The sequence below is a fragment of the Photinus pyralis genome, unplaced genomic scaffold, assembly GCF_008802855.1.
Source record: "Photinus pyralis isolate 1611_PpyrPB1 unplaced genomic scaffold, Ppyr1.3 Ppyr1.4_LG1, whole genome shotgun sequence".
Lineage (NCBI taxonomy): Eukaryota > Metazoa > Arthropoda > Insecta > Coleoptera > Lampyridae > Photinus > Photinus pyralis.
In genome coordinates, this window is record NW_022170249.1 from 16057496 (window position 1) to 16079527 (window position 22032).

At 37.2% G+C, this 22032-nt stretch overlaps 3 protein-coding genes across 3 annotated transcripts in view; all 3 read left to right on the forward strand.

Moving 5' to 3' along the window:
- The first annotated feature begins 5406 nt into the window (after positions 1-5406).
- On the forward strand, positions 5407-11346 carry LOC116159061 (carotenoid isomerooxygenase-like). Its single transcript, XM_031471954.1, has 13 exons — positions 5407-5560; positions 5605-5716; positions 7625-7771; positions 7883-8091; positions 8140-8223; positions 8267-8353; positions 8402-8529; positions 8574-8750; positions 8796-9024; positions 9616-9677; positions 9731-9829; positions 9882-10094; positions 11302-11346. The coding sequence occupies exons 1-12, from the start codon at positions 5467-5469 to the stop codon at positions 10050-10052; spliced, it is 1599 nt and encodes a 532-aa protein (XP_031327814.1). The 5' UTR covers positions 5407-5466; the 3' UTR covers positions 10053-10094; positions 11302-11346.
- Positions 11347-16609: 5263 nt separating this feature from the next.
- LOC116176517 (dimethylaniline monooxygenase [N-oxide-forming] 3-like) lies at positions 16610-18392 on the forward strand. Its single transcript, XM_031495161.1, has 6 exons — positions 16610-17022; positions 17070-17211; positions 17257-17553; positions 17600-17744; positions 17790-17953; positions 18084-18392. Exons 1-6 carry the CDS (start codon positions 16835-16837, stop codon positions 18390-18392), a joined length of 1245 nt encoding a protein of 414 aa, XP_031351021.1. The 5' UTR covers positions 16610-16834.
- Positions 18393-20620: 2228 nt separating this feature from the next.
- The window catches only part of LOC116176597 (senecionine N-oxygenase-like), a 2483-nt gene continuing 1071 nt past the window's right edge, over positions 20621-22032 (forward strand). The window contains exons 1-5 of the mRNA XM_031495276.1: positions 20621-20666; positions 21196-21391; positions 21465-21606; positions 21651-21947; positions 22007-22016. Coding sequence (XP_031351136.1) covers positions 20651-20666; positions 21196-21391; positions 21465-21606; positions 21651-21947; positions 22007-22016 — 661 coding nt within the window. The 5' untranslated portion in view covers positions 20621-20650. The remainder of the gene's footprint in view (positions 20667-21195; positions 21392-21464; positions 21607-21650; positions 21948-22006; positions 22017-22032) is intronic.

A 22032-nucleotide genomic window follows, 5' to 3' on the forward strand; every position in this document is an offset into this window, starting at 1 on the left:
CATAAACTTTCATTGTTTTTTTTTCGTTTAATAGTATAAAATAACATTCCTACTATCAGTAAGTGTAAAAAAATTATTACAGTGTTCCTAAACTAGATTTTTGGGTTATGACAAATGTAAAAATCGGAAAAATTGCTGATTTGATTTAGTTGCATATTTTGTAAATATGTAAATAGGTGCAGATTGTGAAACTAAAATTATGGTATTGTAATAGAATGTAGAAAAATCAAAGTACTTACGACGTGTAGTTTTTCATTGCAAAAACAATAGTGCCTTTGAAGTGCCTAGGTTGTACGAAATCTTATAAAAAGAGCAGAGACAGATTTGTACTGGTCTGATATTTATTAATAATAGTTGGAGAACTCCACAGCCCACAATAAACTTAAGACGGTTTGTAGTGTACACAAGTATTATATAGTTTCTATTTAAGTAATTTATGTATATTTTGTAAAATAAATAAAAAAGTGTATTTTAAATATAACGCAATATACAAGAAGCTTTGTAAGTACATAATGAGAGCTTGTGAATTTAAGGATTTAATAAAAGTTGAAATTAACGTTTTAATTAATAATGTCTCTACCTGAACAAACCAAAATACGTTGGAAATAGAATTACTACTATTGTGAAGAGGAAAAGTCACCAATCCTTCTATCTTGAATGAGGTAGGTTTAAAAATAGAATCAATTACTCCACGATTATCCAGATGGAAAATTCAAGAAAATGGGGGGAGGGTAGATGTCCTGGATTTCAAAAGTGATAAAAAAATAAAATACCCAACTTAGCTATAGGTATGCGATGCTTGTTTTTACTAAAAGCATCTAGGGTTACCCTTTAGAGAGAGCTCTTCATAATTCGCGCAACTTTAAGGACGCGTAGCGCCGAATGCTTGCGTTTCCCGACACGGGTTCCTTATGTCAAAATGCTTGTATTTGTACCCTCAATCACACCTCAAAATATCTACATCGAATTTACTAACACCCTGTATTCACCAGCGAATAGGTACTAAGATTTTATAATAAATACCATCAAAGCTGGATTCTCATTGAACATCAGTATTGAATTCTTTATGCTTATTAGATAATCGAAATAATTTGTCCAAAACCTGCGTGAAGTCATCGCGTAAGTAGGTACTGAATTTGTTTAACCCTCTCCTTAAACTGGGTAATTGGTTTGTTAATGCATAGCAGTCTTGCAATTTGCGCCATAAACGGTCCTTGTAACTCGTAGATTTCGAAAATAGAGCTTTATCTTCTTCGCTAGGCCAAGTTACTTGCTTTAATAAATTAAATAATGTAAAAATATCGATAACTACAAAGTGCAAATCATTCATTGGGGCTATTGTGAATATCTAGCTGATGCCTACACCTGTATACTATATAGATAACATACGTTTTCGTTAAACGGAGTTGTAGATATACGAAGGGTAAAAGATTGTACAGAGAGAATTGAGATTTATATGAACTAAAAAACCTAAAATCTTTAATTGCAATTTACAATCAATTAAATCAAATCAATTATTGTCAAATATATTATTAATTATTCGTTATACCCCAGAATCCGTTTCAATCTAATCAACCATGCTCTGCTGCCAATTTGCCCGTTTGTTCGTTTAATGGTAAATTAGGTAGATAGCTACATAAATATATGGACAGCGTCACTTACCGGTAAATGTGATAATCATAAGTATTGTTTTCCCGGCGGCACACCGGCACTCAGTCACTCTCGTTTTGCTTCCGGTGACGATTGGTAAAAAGGAGGGAAAACACGGAATTGAACGAACGAATAGCCTTACTCGTAGATTAAATGTTTTTTAAATCTATGTCTTATTTAACACGAAAGTAGGTACATTCTTTTGGATTCCACGTCGTTAATAACTGGCTGAAAAGTAAAATAAATAAAAGATAACTGTCTGAAATTTTCATTGGACCTTTTGGAACTCATACATACCGATGTCGGAACTGGTACCAGATTACATCAGGTGTTTTAGGCTATTTCCAGTACGAACAAATTTTCTCCATTGCCCGACGCTTCGCACTGGCGGCGTCCATTTCTAATACCTCGCTGGATATAATTCATCATAGTATTTAACAAAGACGAAGGAACCAATTTTGATGTCGGATCCAATATTTGTTGCACATTCTTTGGTTGGGTGGCAGGTGAACGCTTTGGTTAATTTTCTGTTTTTCTCGATTTTGTTTCCATTTGTTTTTCGGAATTCTTCATTTTGTTTCCTTCTCGAATTCTCTACTTTTCTTTTGTTATTATTTTTTACGCGCTTTCTTTCTTTAGCTTCTGTAATTTCAATCCATTTGCTGGAAGTTAAAACAGAAGACCAGAGATGTCCACTTTCCGCGCCTTTTCTTAGTCGGTTTCGGATTTGGATTGAAGAGAACCTCTTGCAATGCCGTACTTATATATTTTCGTCACGGTTACTAAGTATTATTTTAGTTTCTCCTTCATTTATTTCGGTGGTACTCTTTTTTGCTCTTCCTGCTTTCAAAACTATGTTCTGTAAAATGTTCACGTTACTTTTTCTTGCCGTTTTTATTTCATCTGGTACCACAGTGATCTCGTGAAGATCGTGTTTAAGATTTTGCACCCGAAACTTAGACTACAAATTATTAATGCGTCTTCAAATTTTCTAACTGCGATTCCTTTCTTTCTTTTGACCCCTTCGTATTTCTGGTCGTTTCCTGATGAACTTCTGCTGTAACAGTAATTATATCTCCATTAAGAAGTGCATCTTCCTTTGCCAACATAATGTCCTGGAATAAACCGTCCCCTAGATTGTGGCTGATTCGACCCATTCGGGACACGGGAATCTAATTTCATCTTCATCAACATTAACTTATGTTACGTAAACTGCGTAAACTGGTCTGTTGGATGGTCGATATTTGTTTCAGTTGCAAAAGAGCTGTTTCCTGTCTAAGGGATCTTTTACGTTATTGCTACTCGTATGATTGTCTGCGGCCATTCTTTTCACATATCTGGTGTAATTTACACCATCCTTATGAAAGGGGGACAAACCGGTGGCACTAAATCCAGATATTAGTATAATGGAGTCGGTAAAAATTTCCTCTTGAAAATTGTATTCATAGCACCTGGAACGTCTTTTTTAGGAATAGTAAATCCGCCATGTTCATACATCCACTTTCTTGTGAAAGTATTTCACTTCTGCTTCAAAGGCCGGAAAGCAGTAACATCAAGTGGTTCATAATATGAGTCGCATGCGGTCCTTTTAGCCTCTGAAATATCTGGCTTGACAGAAGTGTTTCTTATCTATTGCATGATTTTATAAAAGTTGTTTCAGTCTGTTATAAATATAATTGCAGAGATCGTAATTCCACTGCTATCTTTTAAAGGTAGTTCTTCCCTTAACATGCGAATATATAATACCTAATAATATAAAAAGTGTTTGTGGCTTCTGTAATTACATACAGGGTGACAATTTGAAACATTTGAAAAGGTTCGACAAGAGTTTGAGAATAGATTATAACTGGCGATCAAAAATGAGTTGCTGTCGAGTCGGCTTTGGAAGTTCAAGTTAAATACGATTTTCCCTGTAAACAAAAATTTCAAAGGGCGACTCGACAGCAACTCATTTTTGATCGCATAGTAATACTGTCTTACCAATAACGGAAAACATTTTGAACATTTATTGAAATAAAAGCCAACTTTAGAAAATGTATCACATTAGTTTATTTTTTGATTTGCACGATAATTACTAACCTAAATGTAATGCTATTTGGTATGGTTGGAAAGCATTTTTTCAGAGCTTTCCAACGACGTATCACACATGGGGGGGTCACTATTTAAGATTTAAAAGTTGGGGTGGCTGGGGCGCAGGGGGTGTGAGGGGGTGCGTCGCCAACTATGTCATTGTGATTCCTTCCCCTCCGACTTACCGAAACGGATTTTGATTTTTTTAAATATCTTGTTCATTTACTAAGATATGGGGGGGTGGTAAGTTTTCAAATTATCACCCTGTATAAGTAAAGGAATCCCGAATAAGCTTTTCTTGTAAAATTTAAGGGGAAGTTTGATAATTTTTGTCGTTTTGTAAGGTTTTTGCATGCTCATCGTAGTGAATTATATGTTTTCATTACGCTCCGTATGAAGATTTGAACTCTTACCTACCTACCGTTCCTGTGTTATTTAATTTAGAATTAGCGATCTCATATTTTAGGCTTACATGATCTTAGTCGCTCATTTATGGAAATCTACAATTCTAATTAGAGGTATTGATGCCTTCCAAAAAGTTTTAAAGTTATTGAGATTCGGCCAAAAGAGGACATTTTTAAAAATATCATCAGTAATCCTAAAGTAATTGATAAGACATTAAATACGTATGTAAAATAAACAATTACTACATAATATCATAGTGGATAATATATTGATATTGCGTGACGAATTACGAAGTTCAAATGCTATGCGTAGCCCCATAACCTTGCTTTTCTAACGTAATCAACTCGAAAAAAATAATCTGTATTTCTTAATTCCCGACTATCTGTAATGAATGGGAAATGGTAATATATTGACACGCGTGCGACATCTAACTCTTTAATTTGCTGTTTTTGTTCGCTATGAGTTCGTTCGTTTTGCATATTGGCCTTCTTCGGGCGTTCAGTAGATATTACTTCCATATTCCTCATTAAGCGTGATCCCTTTTCTTCGCCAAAAAATGGTCGTAATCAATTTTACAGACGAAGACTGGGTTTTTTGGCTTCTTTTTTGAGGTGGATATATCTTATAGGTCTTAGTGAAACGTCCACGTTTTGTTGGCTCTGAAAATTCTCCAAGAATCACTGCCATTGCCATCATTCGTCAAAGCGCTCTTCTCCACCAGTTTCCGCTCTTGAGTAAGGAGTCTGGGAATCCATGGAGCAGACACTTTTTCCATGCCCAAATCTTCGTGCATAATCTTGAACCCTTCAACGCACCAGAATTTTCATTCGTTCGATCAAACAGCAGCGAACCCCAACAATTTCTATGGATTCATCAGTTTTTCCTCAACTCCAGATTATCACTCAAGCAATTGGTAACGTCATTATCAAGCTATAGGTAGATAATTTAACGACGACCATGTAATGATAGCGGTTATTCACTCGGATTACCCATTAAAGCGAATAACAGCCATTACATGCGAGTAAAATTCTATATTTTATCCACGACTGTCTTATTTGGTTAATTTTTTTAATTAATTGTGGTGCATGTAACTGTTGTTTTATGTGCGAATCAAGTTCATCATGTCGCTAAAAACTCGCCAAAGCTGCAGACAGTGATAATATATAATTTATTGTTATCATCATCGTTCATTTAATACATAGAATGGAACCGCACACGCAGATAAATAAATGATAAATACATACCAACATTTTGAGAGTTACGCCATTATATTAATTTTAATGCGAATAGGAGGGGTACTGAAACAGTTCTGTGATTGAATTGATCAGTTTAAGTAAAAACATGACAACGAATTTTTATCCCAATTTTAACGACACTACGTGGTATCGTTCCTGTCGCAGGGAAATCATTGATCCAATCTATGGGGAAGTGTCAGGTTGTTGATCGGTAGAAAGTACGTGAATAATTATTACCTTTTAGGCACCATTCCAAACTGGTTAAACGGTGTGCTAATTCGCAATGGAATGGGGTTATTTGAATTTGGTAATTCCGAAGTGGACCATTGGTTTGATGGGATGGCCTTATTGCACAGGTAGGTTTCTATACAAACACGAATTATTGTGCAATGCAATGCTCACATAATATTGTATAAGATAGTAAATTCGGATTATCTACGAAAAACCACAAGGAATTAAATTCCAGGCCCACACGAGTAGGGAAATTAGAAAATCAATTTGAATATGCATATCATATCAGGAACGGTTCACATGAGAACCTAATGTCGAGTTGTTTTTTGTGTGATGCTTTAGAATTCGATGTACTGTGCAAACACAAAAGGAAAAGAATAAGGAAAATAAAGCAGTTGCAATTCTTATGCTTCTGTTGCATCCACCCATAAATATCCTAAAGGAGACCAGGCAATCGTATTACCAGCAATAGGGATAGGTAGTATTAATGGAAATTTTCTGACTTGACACTCCAGCGTTTCCCCAGTTACACCTACCACGCGAAAAGAATCTACTGCTCTCAAAATAAAACGTTATCGAAGATTGCTTAATAAGTTCAGGAACTTATCGACACGTTTTAAGTTTGGTGAGGCAATTATATATCAAGAAACTGAACTGTCTTCAACGATAACTGTCAATTTAGAAGATAATATTTTTCGATTATTCCTTTCATTGAGATACGCTTCAGCTATTAAGTGGTGGGTCATGGTGCCGCAAAAATGCTCCTTAAATCAATTAGTAGTACCATGCGATCGAAAATGAGTTGCTGTCGAGTCGCCTTTGGAAGTTCAAGATAAGTACAATTTCCCATGTAAACAAAAATTCCAAAGGTGACTCGACAGCAACTCATTTTTGATCGCATACTTAGTACTTATCTTGAACTTCCAAAGGCGACTCGACAACAACTTAATTTTGATCGCCCGGTACGATTCCCCATGTAAACAAAAATTCCAAAGGTGACTCGGCAACAACTCATCTCTGTTCTCCCGTTACTTAAAATCTAGCACGACCTCCCGAATCAGTTCTACTGAACAAGATTTAATCTTTGAATCGATAGGCATTTTTGACGCCAAATTCAAAATTATGGTACTTACAAAACGTCACATGTGACGGATATGCCATGGGAGGGAACGTAGGAAAGTCGGCCGGTGTATTCGGTTATCTACATCCAAAAATTACAACTTCTTTAATTAATTGTGCGGCATCTATCAATATGAATTCATTCTCCTCTTCTAAATCACAAAATATTTCGGGCGCAACAAAGATCATTGCGATATCTTAACGGGAACGGTTACAAACGGCTAATTAATTGAAGCGTTATTTACGGTAGTGGTGGTTGGAACACAACTCTAGAAATTCAATCAATGCCATTTAGTTTTTATCGTCAATTCCTAGAACCAACACAAACACTTTCGGCAATGACACTTTTCATAACGAAGTGCCCTCGGAAGTGCCCAACTTAAAACGCTTCTAGATATCGGGTATTCAGTAGAGCTGGTCGACTCCACAAATATATGGTGTTTGGGTTTGAAACTTCAAGGCTTCCCTACAGCTTTTCTTTGTTAAAATCACATTCCATTAACGCTTCCACTAATTACCAATACCTGCACTTGTAATTAATCCTGTAAGAAATTCTGATTTAATTTAAATGAGAAAATACACCCTGCAAACGTTTTCCTACGGTCCTAGACAACTTTAGCGTCTATAAAAATCCGTTAAATGCAGCGGTACAACTTTTCTTTTCCTGTACAAACGTACCTACAGGAAACGCTAAGAAAAAACTGTAAAAGTTCTTTAAATTCGGCAAACACTTTCGTAGAATTTCCGTGTATGTTCATTTCTTTTGGGTGCATTGCAATGAACTTGTGTTCCAACCCCTGAAGAGGTTACCATTACATCCCAAATAATCGAAATCTGTACCGCAATATTGTGCTACCTTCACCGACCTTAAATTTCTGAAAATGACTAACTTTCATATCACTCGTTTATTTCAGATTTGAATTAAAAGATGGGGCTGTTTCGTACCAATGCCGTTTTTTACAATCGGATATATATAAACGAAGTACGACAGCTAATCGTCTTGTTTTAACTGGCTTTGGAACAAAAGCTGTACCGGATCCTTGCCAAACAATTTTTAGTAGGTAAGTTTCCATAGCGCCATACTTTTCTGGGCAGTGGATGCAATTGCAATAGACATTTTTTGATTCAAAGAAGTAAATTGGCATTGACGACAAGTCACTGTAACTTTTTAGAATAACATCGATATTCAATTGTGCTAAGGACGTCCGAGATAATGCCGCAATCTCTGTATATCCATTCAATGACGAAATATACGCGTTTTCCGAAGCAGGAATAATTTGCAAGGTGGACAAGGGTAACTTGGAAACCGGAACAAAAAGGGATCTTACAGCACGTCTTGCGATTGTAACACACACTTCCCATCCTCATGTCGTAGAAGATGGTATGACTACTACCTGTAACGAATAGTACCCTTACACTTCAATTTAAGGGACTGTTTACAATTTAGGCTTGTCGTTCTCGAGAAAAGGTGCTACCTATCACATTGTATGTTTTCCGAATGACAAAAACAATGGTGAGCATGAAGATTAAACATGTTTAATAATAATCCCTTGTAGACCAGGACGCGATGTTTGAAAAAGCGCAGGTGGTTTCGACAGTTCCTTCGAAATGGAGGTTACTTCCATCTTACATGCACAGTTTTGGCAAGTGAACGTAGGTCTCACTCTAAAGATTAACGTAAGCAAATTTAGGGTTAACGGAACATTATTTCATAATCATTGAGCAGCCGTTTACTATAAACATCCCCAAGAAGGTGTTGAGCAGTATTTTCTCGAAAACACCAGTGCACGATGTGTGTAAATGGCACAAGGAAGCCGAGGTAATGTAACATTGCTTTTGTTTCATCTAATTCTTCCAATTTAGACACAGTTTCTTGTTGTAAGTCGAAAAACAGGACAATTGGTAAAAACATTTTATGCCGACGGATTCTTTTACTTTCATACCATAAATCAGTATGAAGATATGAATCATATTGTAATCGATATTTGCACGTATAAGGATAGTTCATCAATTGATAAATTCTACATCAAGGCACTTAAGGTACAGTAATCTTTTAAATCCCCTTTTTATCTTAACATTCTTTAGAATGCCCAAAGTGATTCAAATTTTAGAGATAGTGTTAATAGCAGCCCGCAAAGATTTGTTTTGCCTTTATTTACCGACGGAAAATTTGGGGATAACCAAAACTTTGTAAAAATCCCCGTCTCTAATGCTAAAGCGTTTGTACGGGATGATGGAAGTGTACATGTTGAACCTGAATCCATTTGCAGGCACAATTGCGAATTACCAACTTTTAACTACAATAAATGTTTAGGTTTGTAAGATACCATTTCCCATTCCACCCATTTCTGTCCCAACATTCATTTTTCGTTTTACTACGCATTTTTGTTAGTATTACATCCCTTACCCTTTAACACTAGACTTGATTTTTGTTCGTGTAGTGTCGCTAGTGTGCAGGAGAAACTATAGTGACTCTATAGAATGCTCAATCCATAGAGACAGTGTAGTCATACGGTGGTGATATTTTCACGGGATCCGCCATGTTTTGGTTAAATTAACCTGGAAACCAAGGTTATTAATTTAACTTTCTCGACACAAGCATAACCATATCAAAATCTACTAATTCGGTTCAATGATAAATTCGAAAAAACATGGCCGACATGGAGCATTGTCTTCATACAGTCACTGTAGGGGAAAAAGAGTATGACTCTGGCGACACTCCTTAGGCTGTAGCGCTGTTATTATACAAAGACGTATTCATCGAAAAATCATCGTTTCGTCATATATCACGCTATTTGAGATCAATATTTTTTTGTAAGCCTACCTCTATTTCGCAGGTAATAATCCATCGAGAACTACTCTCAGCAATAACTTCCTAATTGCTTCAATGAATTATCTTTTACAGGTAAGAAGTACAGATTCTTTTATAGCCTCACCTTGTGCACAGATGCCACTATTCCCTCATCGGTATGTGTTACTAAACAGTTTGTTCCCTTAAACTAAAATTTTTAAATTTTCAGTTACTAAAGACGGACATCCAGAATAGAACTAGTCAAGTATGGTCGGAACAGGGTGCCTATCCCAGTGAGCCAATCTTTGTTTCCAAACCGCACGCAAAGGTCATTCACGGTGTAGCGTAGCGTAAAGAGGAAGTAATACCTGCAATTGTAGGCCGAAGACGATGGAGTAATTCTATCGTCCTTAATTTACGAAGAAGATGACCGGCGTGTTGGTTTGTTAGTTTTGGACGCGACAACGTTTGAAGAATTGGGCCGCGTTCAGTTCGAGACGTTCAGTGCTGTTCCCAGAACTACACATGGGTGGTACTTTCCAAACGATTAGACGCAGTTATCACACTGTCGCAGCTGTTAAGGCCAAAATAAGGTAATCAGATTTCTAATAATTGGATTTATGCAGAAGTGTATCGCTTTTTAACTTATTTAGAATATACAATGTAATTAAGTAAATTGCGTTATGATTTATTTGGTCCCTAACCTTACATTTATTTACTTTTACTCACTGCAAATATTGATTTTATCTCTACAAGTTTTAAATATATAGATAAGTAAACGTACACCTCCTGTGAGTCCAGGTAAAGATAGTGGGTGTAGTATTATCTTTGGTCCAGGCGTTGTATTAACCCATTCTCGTCCTGGATGTCCCGGAACCGGCGAACGCCTCTGCTCAACTTTTTAATAAATTAATATTACAGGATTTTTCCTTCTGGTCTAATTTTTTGCCGCTCCCTAAAGTTGCCGCTTTGGACTATAGCCCTTTTAGCCCCCCCCCCCCCCGCCGTCCCTGTAAATACGGCATTGCCAACGGGCACTAGAAGTGGCAAGTTAAGCCGACTCTTTTACATTTTTGTCTAAATCTCTCAAGGTAATTCCTTGGTCTATTCTAAGCATGATTTATTCTTTTCGCCCTGTATCTTCGCAACAAAGCGCTTTTTCTATAATCATCAAAGGATAAAAGATCCCCAGAATAATCCAAGGAAGTAACTTTTTTTAGCGCATTTTTAACAAACGCCCTGTATAACCGATTGATAAAAAAATATAAATAACACGACGGAAAGCGGCCGTGATAGAACAATTGTATCGCAATTTTACATTACAGTTGTGCCTCTTTACTATTTCTCCCTCAAGGCTTTCAATCAGAATGAAAATTAATCTGCCCCAGCTGTGCTTTACACGGACCGGTTATAGAATCCCGGTTAAGTTGGACCGTGGATATTTTCAATTTTCTTGTTTTCCTTCTTGGGAATGCTGCGAAAATCTTCATCCGCAACACGACGGTGACTCGATGTTGGCTTAAGATTGCACCGCACGCTTTATGAAAACGACTGGCGCCGATTTTGCAGCAACTACGGAATGCTCCTTTCCCACTCCTACAACGATGATGTGATAAATACTTAACTCCGCGCTATCATAATCTTTTTCTCATTTAATATTCGGTTACTCGCTCTCCTTGCTCTTATTTTAATTACAATGACACTTACTTCATCTCCTCAATGTGCCCACGTAGTACAGTATTTACTTTATTTACATGTGAAATAAAATTACATTTTTAAACCGCGATTGTTTCTTTATAGGAGTTCTTCGACACAATAATCAGCAGAGGGAGGTGCTAAGTGCAGTCGTGTCACATTAAATTATTTTAAAATACCTTAAATTCTGTATTACCTACAGTCAAATATACGTCTTAACCTTTTTCCGCTCGTATCTTGTTTTACTACAGAATCCTGCTGCGACTTGTGCTAAGCGAACCAACACTTTAGCACTTAATTTTCCAAGTCCGAACACCAGTAGCAGTGAAAAATTGTCGGCATTACAGCTTTCCCCTAAATCAAATGGAATATTATAAAAAATAATGTCAGGAATCGATCTGCTGACAGTGCAGCATCTCTATGAGTCGATGTCATAATGTTGACATTGCAAATGCTTTCAACCACTATTTTATCAACTCTGCTAAATCTAATACTGATGTATCGTCCATGGAAAAATCGGATACTGCTGCTACCAATTCCATATATCTGTATGAACTATGAAGTGAATCCGAAATTAGAAGTGCCATAAATACCACTAAAAGTACAAACGCATGTACACCCATGAGCCTTTAGTATGTATTTAATAGAGATGCTGCTCCCTAGAACAATAAAAGCTGAAATTTAGTTTTTATTATATTAGCTCTGCTGAGGTGTTTTGCTTTGGGTAATTACAATAGCCAAATTACGTACGTCCGCACGACGGCACACCATGTAAAGATCAAAAGTGCAAGAAAGCTCATTTGGACATATACCGGAAAGTAAAATAAAAGAGGTTAAGCTTTAGGATTCTAAATGAAATTATATACTTACAAATTCAAGTTTAAACAGATGGAAGGGCCCGTGTTTACCAGTTCCTAACTGGCAACACTAGTACTTCGTATAGTAATAAGACAATAGGTACATGAAGTAAGGGAAGAAATCCTTAATTTCCATTTAATAGATCTTCTGCTTCTGTTACCTCCAAAGGTAACATTAATAATGAATCACTTGCTGAAATGAAAAAGATGAAATCAGAAACTTACTTGCTCCTATAATAGTACATAATTAGATAGGTAGTGTATGTAACGAGTGGTTTTATTTCGCGCCGAATTTCATTAAAAAATTCGAAATTTCTTGTCATGATAGTGCAGGTCACCCTGTATATTTCATTATTTGTTCCGGTTAGAAAGTTTGTGATCATTTATGTTTGGGCATTTCGGTTCGCTCAAGACTATGGTACGATAGATTTAATCTCGCTCAAATTTAATTTCGTCGTGGGAAGATTGCGAAGTTGATTGACGTCATCATGAGTAATGCGAGTTTTTGTCGTTCGTTCCGAGAATAGGAGCGGATATAGCACCCAACCACCCAGGGATCAGGGGTCTTCATTCGTCAGCAGAAAACCGTGAGATTCGCTTACGCAGCAGTTTCGTGGAGGCTGATGACGAAGCTAAAGTGGTTTAAGTTTTTTTTATCTAAACCAATGGGAGAATTTCTAGTGGGAGCCATTTTTTGTTTTATGGTAATTTGGGTGTGGTTTTCTCATTTGAATTCTGAAGAAGGGGATAGTTTTGAAAAGACTCGTGGTTAGTACGTAAAAGGGTCAACACGTACCCTGAGCGATCGTTTTGGAGCACTTAGCGTTTTGAGCCGACGGATGATTTCGGTTGTTCCCATTTTGCGTGCTTCTTGCACCCCGTTTAGAAGTGTTATTCTCTTTTTGCGTTGAATTTTTTGGCAACGAAAACCCAGGTTCCGATCAAGTGATATTTAGGCGAACCACTTGAGCTTCACACCAATTTACTTTGGATGCAGTGAATAGCGTTAGGATACGTTGTGATTTCCCGAGGATATATAAATCAAAGTGCTGCCCTATTCATCAAGGCGCAGATATTCGGGATCAGCCCCAGGTGGAATTTCCTGCCGTCGGAACGTGACCATAAAAAATTGTGTTCTGCCGTGCCGCTAACTTAAAAATCCGTCTCCAGCAGGCGAGTCAAAGTCAATAAACTCTAAGAGCCGGTGGAAAGAAATAGTAGGGGTCACTGTGTTAAATTAAATACCCCTGCTGTGTAGAAACTTTGGCAACTCGCCGTTTCCCACTCACCACGCGAAGAATTTCCTGGACTAAGATTCCGTTTAAATACTACACTTTGCTTTCGTTCCGAGGAAGGATAGGCACCGTGGATTTTGTTTCCGTGTGTTAACTTCAAGCAACCCCCTAGGAAGTCACAGAGACCTAAGCGTCAGGTTTCACCACACCCACCCTGTACCAGTGGAAAGAGCAGTTCACAAGATCGGCTGTACAAATATTGTAAAGGTTAGTCTAATTAAATTTGTAACGTTCTGTAAAAGACCACTTTTTGGTAATCTAGCTGTAGTAAAACTTGATGTTATTGTCTATTAAAGTCCAATGAACGATTACCAAAGAGTAGGATAAATTCTGTGTTTATTTAAATAAGGAAGTCCCAGCTCACGCTGGAGTAAAAACAATTACCTATTCTTAAAATTTTCAAACTGTAGAGGATGGCCACCCCTTGAGTAAATTAGTCTAAACTGGTAGGATTTTATTTAGTTTAGTTGTCATTGTTAAGCTACATTTTTATGAGTAGGAGAGAAGAACTGCTAGATCCCGGTATTTTGTTTGTATATATAAATAATGTAAATATATTATCTACTTAGCTCCAATGTGCCTATTTCTTTGACGGAGAACTAGGGGAAAGAAGAGAGGAGTAGGAGTTGCGTCAGGAGTCTGGTAGGCGGCAGGTTAAAGTTGGTACACAGTTTCTAAAGAGTTAAAAGCCCACCGATTTGAGTTAGCCGGAGCATTGAATTTTTGTTTGTAAGCAGCCTGAAAAGAAAACGGTTTGCCTTGCCGGGCGGAACCGATGGTAATTTTCAAGATCAGAAGGAACCCCCGTAGCATGTAGAAGAAAATATACTTGTGAGTGCGACTAATACGAAATATTGCCAAAGACCACGACTTAGATTCCACAACATTACTAAAAATTGGTGTCGATGGATTATAAATTGCTTAATTTACATTTCAGAATGAATTTTTAAAAGCAGATATATAACTACAGATCATTGTACCGTTGATTTTGTTGTATAACACTATGTTATCGTTGATATCTTACTAGTACTTATAGTAAAAAATTAATCTCAATTCAAGTTACGTGTTTCAAACTTGAAGATAGGCAGAGTTTAGTGAAGGAAGAGGTACCTCTGGTGAGTAGTTTCTGTTTTTCAGAAGAATCGGTAAAGAGAGTGGAATACGAATACTAATTTTAATAAAATAATGATCTTAAAATCAAACGATAATTTGCTATGCATTAGTAAATATTATTGTGGAGTTTTAAGAATAATTCGTCCTAGATGGAACCATGAGTGCTTAAATTTGACTAGGAGTGAAATAATATCTAAAACATCCGCACAACATAAAGTGATTATTGTAGTACAACAGCCGCCCCCTTGGTTTTTTCAGTGATTAATAATAATAACAAGCTGAATCTTATAGGTTGGGTTCGACGAAACGCCGAAGTTTTTTATCTGTGAAAATTCTCCATAGCGTTAAAACGTCCCACTAAAATTGTAGGAAATATGACCATTTTATTAAACAAATATTTACTAAGCTGTATCTGATTATTAATAAATGTTATGTCTTACTAACATATCATAGCACATTATATATCTGAGATATCTATCGGCCCTCGAGCTTTCTAAATTTTAACTCATCGCCCACGAGAATATAAACCTCACTTTTATGCCCTTAATACATAAATAACTATTATGACCCCATTACTTCGAGATATTCGAAGTGGGGGACACCACTGGTCAGACCACCGAACCACGTTATCACGTGCGCGGATCATTAGCTACCTCTATCAAGAATTTTCACAGAGGAAAAACTTGACCGTCTCGTCGAACCCAACCTACTCACGTAGATTCATCCTGAGTCACTGAAAAAACCAAGGGGGTGGCTGCTGGCCTATTAATCAGGTACTTCCACATGGGCACTACAAGTTTATTAAGTTGCCATTTTATACTTTAAATCTCTCACAAATCTCTCCTTCCCTTACTGCTATCAACACAACCCTTACTTTCCAACATATTATGTCGCAGATGGATCTACGCCCTACGGCCTCTGATGCATGGTCTATTAAGGCACTGCTTCATTATCTTTTTGTTCTTTTGCGGAATAAATAAGCGCATTTGTCTGTTCAATGTAGAATATCTGAAAGATTATAATCTAAAAATAGTGCTCTAAACCATTTAAATATCAGTGAGTGAGTTTTATTGTACAAGAAGAGTGTAACACTGATTTAGACAACTGTTTTCAAAAAGTTAGCGTACTTTCCCAAAGAGAAATTAACGCTATTGTCCGCACTTTGTCTTTGTCCTTATGTACCATTACTAGTCCTCAAGTTTAAGCTTTTTTTATTATGGTTTCTTTCTTATATGATGTAGCACAGCCCCGAGACCAGAACGGCAAAAGATGGTTTGGATTAGTCACTTACTTCCCGAGTTGTTACTGATTCTAAATTAGGGCCGCCTTCACGCGAGCACCGGAAAGATTTTGAATAAATCGTCAAACTACTTGCACCTCCTTCAGAATTCATTGTACTTAATTTTACTAACACCATTTGCCATTGCATCCTTGTGTATTTTGGAAAATTCGATTCTAAAGGATCACGGTCAACCTCATGAGGGAACCGAAAATAGTTCAAATAAACCCAGGTATATCGAGAAAAATTTGCACGCAACCACTGTGAAGGCCAGATCGTCTCTGGACGATAGAAGAATATAACTACGCAAGAGCAAATTAAAGAAGGAATGGAATTAGAAGTCCATCCGTGATCTCAATTTAAGCGCAAAAACTCATTAAAACGATGTTACTTAAAAATGACATGTGTGCCACATATAAAATGACCGACTTGTTTAAAAAGGTAACACGATTCATACATGGGCTGTACGGCATACGCGGTATCGATACTCTTTCCTAATCTAAGCATTACACTGATTCATTAAAACACCTGTGCTCAAAAAAGGAAAGATCGAAACTGTCCCAACCAACTACTCAACAAATTCTATGCGAAAGCTTTGAATGAATCCGATAGTCAGTAATCACCATATCAAAAACAATGTAAATACTTTAAATGAGTAGCTATCTAATCGTACAGTTGCCTACGTCATACGAGTATCTCATCAAGCAAATAAAAGTTAGATTGTAAGTAATAACGCAATTGGTACTTTTGTGACCACTCATTGGTGTACCAATATTATGTAAGTACATGGTTTTTCATCGATATGCTGCAAAACTAGTTCACTGCATCTTTCCCATTAGCGCGATTTTTTTTTTTGAAAAAACAGAGCCTCACTGGTTACGCACCTCATAGACGTTCGTAAATTCACGAGGTGTGAAATTAATTCACCTTTAATAAACTAAGGAGAAAAATTAAAAATCGCACACCAGGAAATAACTCTTGGCACGTAATCATATTTTTAAAGGATGAGGTTGAGAAACCACAATTGACCGATATTATAAAGATGCACACGTTTGCCATAATATTATTGCATTTTGCACCAGGTTCCTCGTACAATGAAGATCGTTATCATAGGGGCCGGCATTGCCGGTGTTGTCACGTTGAAGTATGCTTTGAACGCTGGACACGAATGTGACGTCTTCGAGCAAACAGGGGAGTTAGGAGGTACCTGGGTGTACAGTGATCAAACCGACATGGACGAATTTGGCTTTCCAAGTCATAGAACAATGTACAAGGGACTAATGTAAGTAGAACACTTGCAATTTCAACTTTGTAACGTAATCCATACAGAACAAATTTGCCCAAAGAAGTAATGGAGTTCCACAATTTCCGCTACCCATCTGCGGTCGAAAAATCCTTTCTGACCCAACCGGAAGTTTTGCACTACGTACAAAGTTACGCGTATCAATATAATTTACATAATAAAGTTAAGGTAACACTGGCTTACACTAAAGTGCGAGGTAAATAGTGATTTTAGTATTATAAACGCGTAACCAAGGTAGCACCAGTGGGCACTCAATGGTCTCTGACTGTCTTGGACCTCAAGACCAAAGTGGAAACGTCACTCCGTTATGACGCCGTTTTTGTTTGCAACGGACATTTTTTTCACCCCCATATCCCAAACATTGAAGGCCAAGACATCTTTAAAGGATCGCAGTTGCACAGCCGTGACTACAGGACACCTGAAAAATTCAAAAATAAACGAGTTTTAATAATCGGCGGATCGTACTCTGGGAGCGACATTGCAAGTCACATTTTATCATCTGCACGAAGCGTACGCCTAGTTACCCTTAAACCAAATTAAATTCTAGTACTTTTAGGTGAAAATGAGCCACCATTCGCCCATTACGATACGGCTGGCCGATGGTGTCACCACAAAACCGGCAGTTGTAAAACTCAATGAAAATCAGGTTATGTTTAGTGATGATAGTGATGAAGAGGTAGATGTCATTCTCTATTGCACTGGTAAGTTGGCAAGTGAAACAAAAGGAACTGCACTTCAATTCTCAGGTTATAAGTATTTCTATCCGTTTTTGACCGAAGAATGCGGGATAAAGGTCGAAGATAACTGGGTGAGAAATCTATACAAGCATATTGTTAACGTAGAAAGGCCAACTTTATTGTTCATTGGTATACCGTTTCTAACGTGTGCCTTTCCGACGTGCGATATTCAGGTAATACAAAACTTCTTGTCGTTGAATAATAGCACCACGTCTCCTTACCATAAGAAACAAGTAGTGTCTATTCTTTGGTGACAAGGCGATAAGCCATTATTTTATTTATCTTTCGAAATTAATTCCGCAGGCTAGGTTTGCTTTGGCGACATTGGAAAAGAAAGTCGCCCTACCTTCAAAAGAGGAAATGGTTAAGGAGTTAAATGAGCACGTAAATAATCTCAGAAGACATAATATTCCCCAAAGGCATATTCATAAAATTGGTTCGTATTTTGGCGAGTACCTTAACGATCTTGCCAAACTTGCCAAGATAGAACCGCTCCCACCAGCTGTAATTAAATTATACAAGCATTTTATTGAGGATAAGCCTATTAGGGAGGCTACAAGGAAATATGTTTTGGTGGACAATGAAAATTATAAGGAAGAGCTATTGTGTTAAATTCTTTATACATTAAATAAACCATTTGTTTAACAATAGTTACGAATTATTCATAATCGAGTTTAAATGTGACGTCAGTGGCTTTAAGACTACACTCCCCTTCTCCGTGTGCTTTTCTGTGATCGCCTGCGCAAATTTTTGGAGGTAATTAAGGAATTCGTTTCTCCTAGACGTTGTTCTAATGGAGCTCTGGTACTCTTCCTGTGGACGCTACCGTTTGCCATCATTGCTCCCAACTGATTTCTGCAAAAGCATTCTGAATATGCAGCAATTCCCATTATGGCCAATTTGCACTATACTTCTTTCAAGATGTGTCCTATACCGATTTTACGCTAAAACATTATTCTCTTTGGATCCTTGTCTTGTGTTTTCCATCGAGTTGCTGGTAGATCTGCGATAATTGCCATTGAGTGTCTGATTTCGATTCGCTCGTTAGGCTATCAAAGTGTATTCAGTTTTACTTCGGAATTTCTTTTAAGTTTCGGACAAAAAATATCGCGCAGGACAGGTACTCGAAAGCAAATACTGTTGTGTAAACTGCAGGAGGTGTCGTTTCAATTCCGAAGATGAGAGCGAGCCACCTCATAGTTAAAAATGTATGTTGTTAACGTAATTTCTGTTTAAGTAAAGAAAATAGCAGTCGGAACATCCTGTATGTAAAATGTTTCTATACTTCATTCATTATAAGAAGGTAGTAGATGGCGCTGTGTTTGAAGATAAGCACACAGGAAAAATATAAAACGGTATCAAATTATTCTAAAGTAGAAATATCCAGTACTGCAAACAGAAATAAATCTTTGACATTAGCAGTTAATGACACTTCCAACAGTTTAGATGGCCACAGAAACTACCAGCTTGCAAAATTCGCCACTCGTTTTATGTTTCAGCGTAATAATGACTCGTGTTTTAACCAATCACACTGAAGGTCAAAGCTTCCCTATGCTTTGTACCGCTACCCTCTTAAAATGAATACAGTATAGTTTGTTTATATACATATATCGACGGCACTCATTTGATGAAGGTAATTTTCGGCTAAGTTAGCGCCAAAGTATATCGGACCCTTTGTTATCTTTCAGAAAGTTTTGCCGTGGATGTTCGAACTGAAAGATATAGATTGTAGGTTTAGGGGACCTGGCATGTAAAGAACTTGTGACTTTATCCAGATTAGCGAGTCACTTTTATTTTTGGGTTGCTTGGTTGGGGACGTTGGACGATCCATTTTAGGGGTTGTATCCACTGTTTCTTTTCCTTTAGAATACAATTCCCTGTTCAAAGAACAGAGCCTTTCATATTTAGCTTTTATCCTATTTTATTTTTGGGGTAGGTTTCTCGCACTCTTCTGGGTTAGGAATGTTTACGTTATACGTTCTGGGTTGGTTGTTGGTCTTCATTGTAAGAAACCGGGTTGGGATGTGTCGGGGTTTAGGATCGGTCTCCTGGATGAATGAAGTGTGTTTGTGTGTTGGTGCGAGTTGACAAAGATACCCTACCTTCTCATATTATTCCCTTTCCTTACTCAGCTTGTGATCCCGTTAACGTAGTGATACTCCCTTTTTTTATTTTAATCCTGGTTTTTTTTGGGAGGGCTAACTGTTTTGCTGCATTCTTGGGGCTGAGACGCGGGTGTGGATATTAAAGAGAGTTGGAACTAATCTTTGGTTTATCGTTTTCTACTCTTATTGCTTTCATTAATTTCCCCTCTTTGTGAGAATTCTGAGCTCTCGGGGCAAGTTGCTGGCAGTTGTGCCCCCCTTCCGACCCTCCCTTTTATCTAGGTTAGGCAGAAGCTCGAGAACGGTGTGTCAGTGCAGCAATATTGGAGTTTTATTTCGTTTCCTTTAGGAAACTCTTGTGATGCCTCTGAGGGTCTTCGATACTATCGGCACTCGTGGGGGCGTAGCAACTCTGGCATTTTTTCAGTTTATTAAGTGGGGCAATTTGTTCTCCGTTTGGTGTTTGTAAACTTGTTTGTTCAGGGGGAGGGGGTGTTAACTTGATTCGGCGACATAGTCAGAGTTTTGTTGAATTGTTGGTACAAATTTTGGTATAATTATTGTTGTGGCCCAGAGATTTACTGTTTACCATTTTTTTTGTATATACTATTATTATGTGTCCTTTACATAGATTTGTAGATCACATATTGACCTTAATAAATATAATTAATTTACAATTAAGAAATATCTGACTTAATAGGACCAAGTTCAACATTGTATCACAATATTATCTAGTATCTCATTCGTATTCGATCTTATAGCAGTATGGTAACTCAAAAAGGTAGGAAACTATTTTTAAAAATGTAGGCATTACTAAATTTTGAAGTCTGTTTATTTGTACATCGCGTACTTCATTTGTAAAAAAAAGCCCAACAACAATGCACTCTCTTTCAAATTGAATAATTGAGTCAAAACGAAGTAGAAAATCGTAGTGTGATAAGAAACTATTATAAATCTCTTGATGACTACGTACAGTAGGTAAATACAGTATCATATTGCTTGCAAAATGAGAAGGCAAATATTTGGCTTTAATCACTTCTTACAAAAATCTAAAAAGAAACAAACTCAAAAATGTTTGCCTTTCGAAAATTCCGCTTTACATTTTGCAACATTATTTCAAAATAAACATCGTATCTCTAAAGATAACCGGAGCACGAGAAACATTTTCTGGTCTACTAAAATGATTGCAAAACATTATTATTAAAGGATATTCTTCTGCAATATATTTACCCTTGTCATTTTTGAAAAGTAAATTGATTCCAAACTGTTCTGCTTAGAAAAATACTGGAAAACTACTAATTATTTTTTAGGCGAACCTGGGAAAGTAGCAATAATAGGGGCTGGCGTGTGCGGACTGATCTCTTTAAGGTATGCCAAAGAGTCTGGCCACCAATGCGATGTCTTCGAGCAGACTGGGGAGTTTGGAGGTACGTGGGTGTACACGGATAACTACGGAATAGACGAAAATGGATTACCCATTACTAGAAACCTTTACCAGGATTTAATGTAGGTGTCGGTGTACAATAGCTAGTAGTACCTAGTCCTTTTGCGTAATAGTGTTTTTACTTTTTAATCACAGAACGAACGTGCCAAAGGAAATGATGGAATTTCTTAATTTTCGACATTCGTCCGATATCAATGAGTCTTATATTACTCAACCATTGGTTTTGAAATACTTACGCGACTTTGCAGATAAATTTGATCTGGAAAAACATATTCAGGTAAATAGTTTTCTCAATAACATCACCTAAAGTACTACTTCTAGTATTACTCGTATGTTACAAAAGTGGAACCGCATGACGATCGATGGACTGTAACAGTTAGGGACGTTAAACGCAAGGAAGAACGATCAGAATGTTACGACGCGGTCTTTATTTGCAATGGCAGCTTCGCCCATCCGCGTATGCCGGAAGTAAAAGGCGAGAAACTGTTTAAAGGTTTGCTATTTCATAGTTGCGATTATAGAAGTACAACATTGTTTGTAAATAAAAGGGTATTAGTCGTCGGCGGTTCTTTTTCTGCCGTCGATATATCACGCCTAATTATACCAGTTGCCCAAAAGGTAACGTTAGGTAGGTATTAAGAACGACTAATCATCTATCGTGTACCTACCTATTTCAGGTATACATAAGTCATCCTAAGCCACT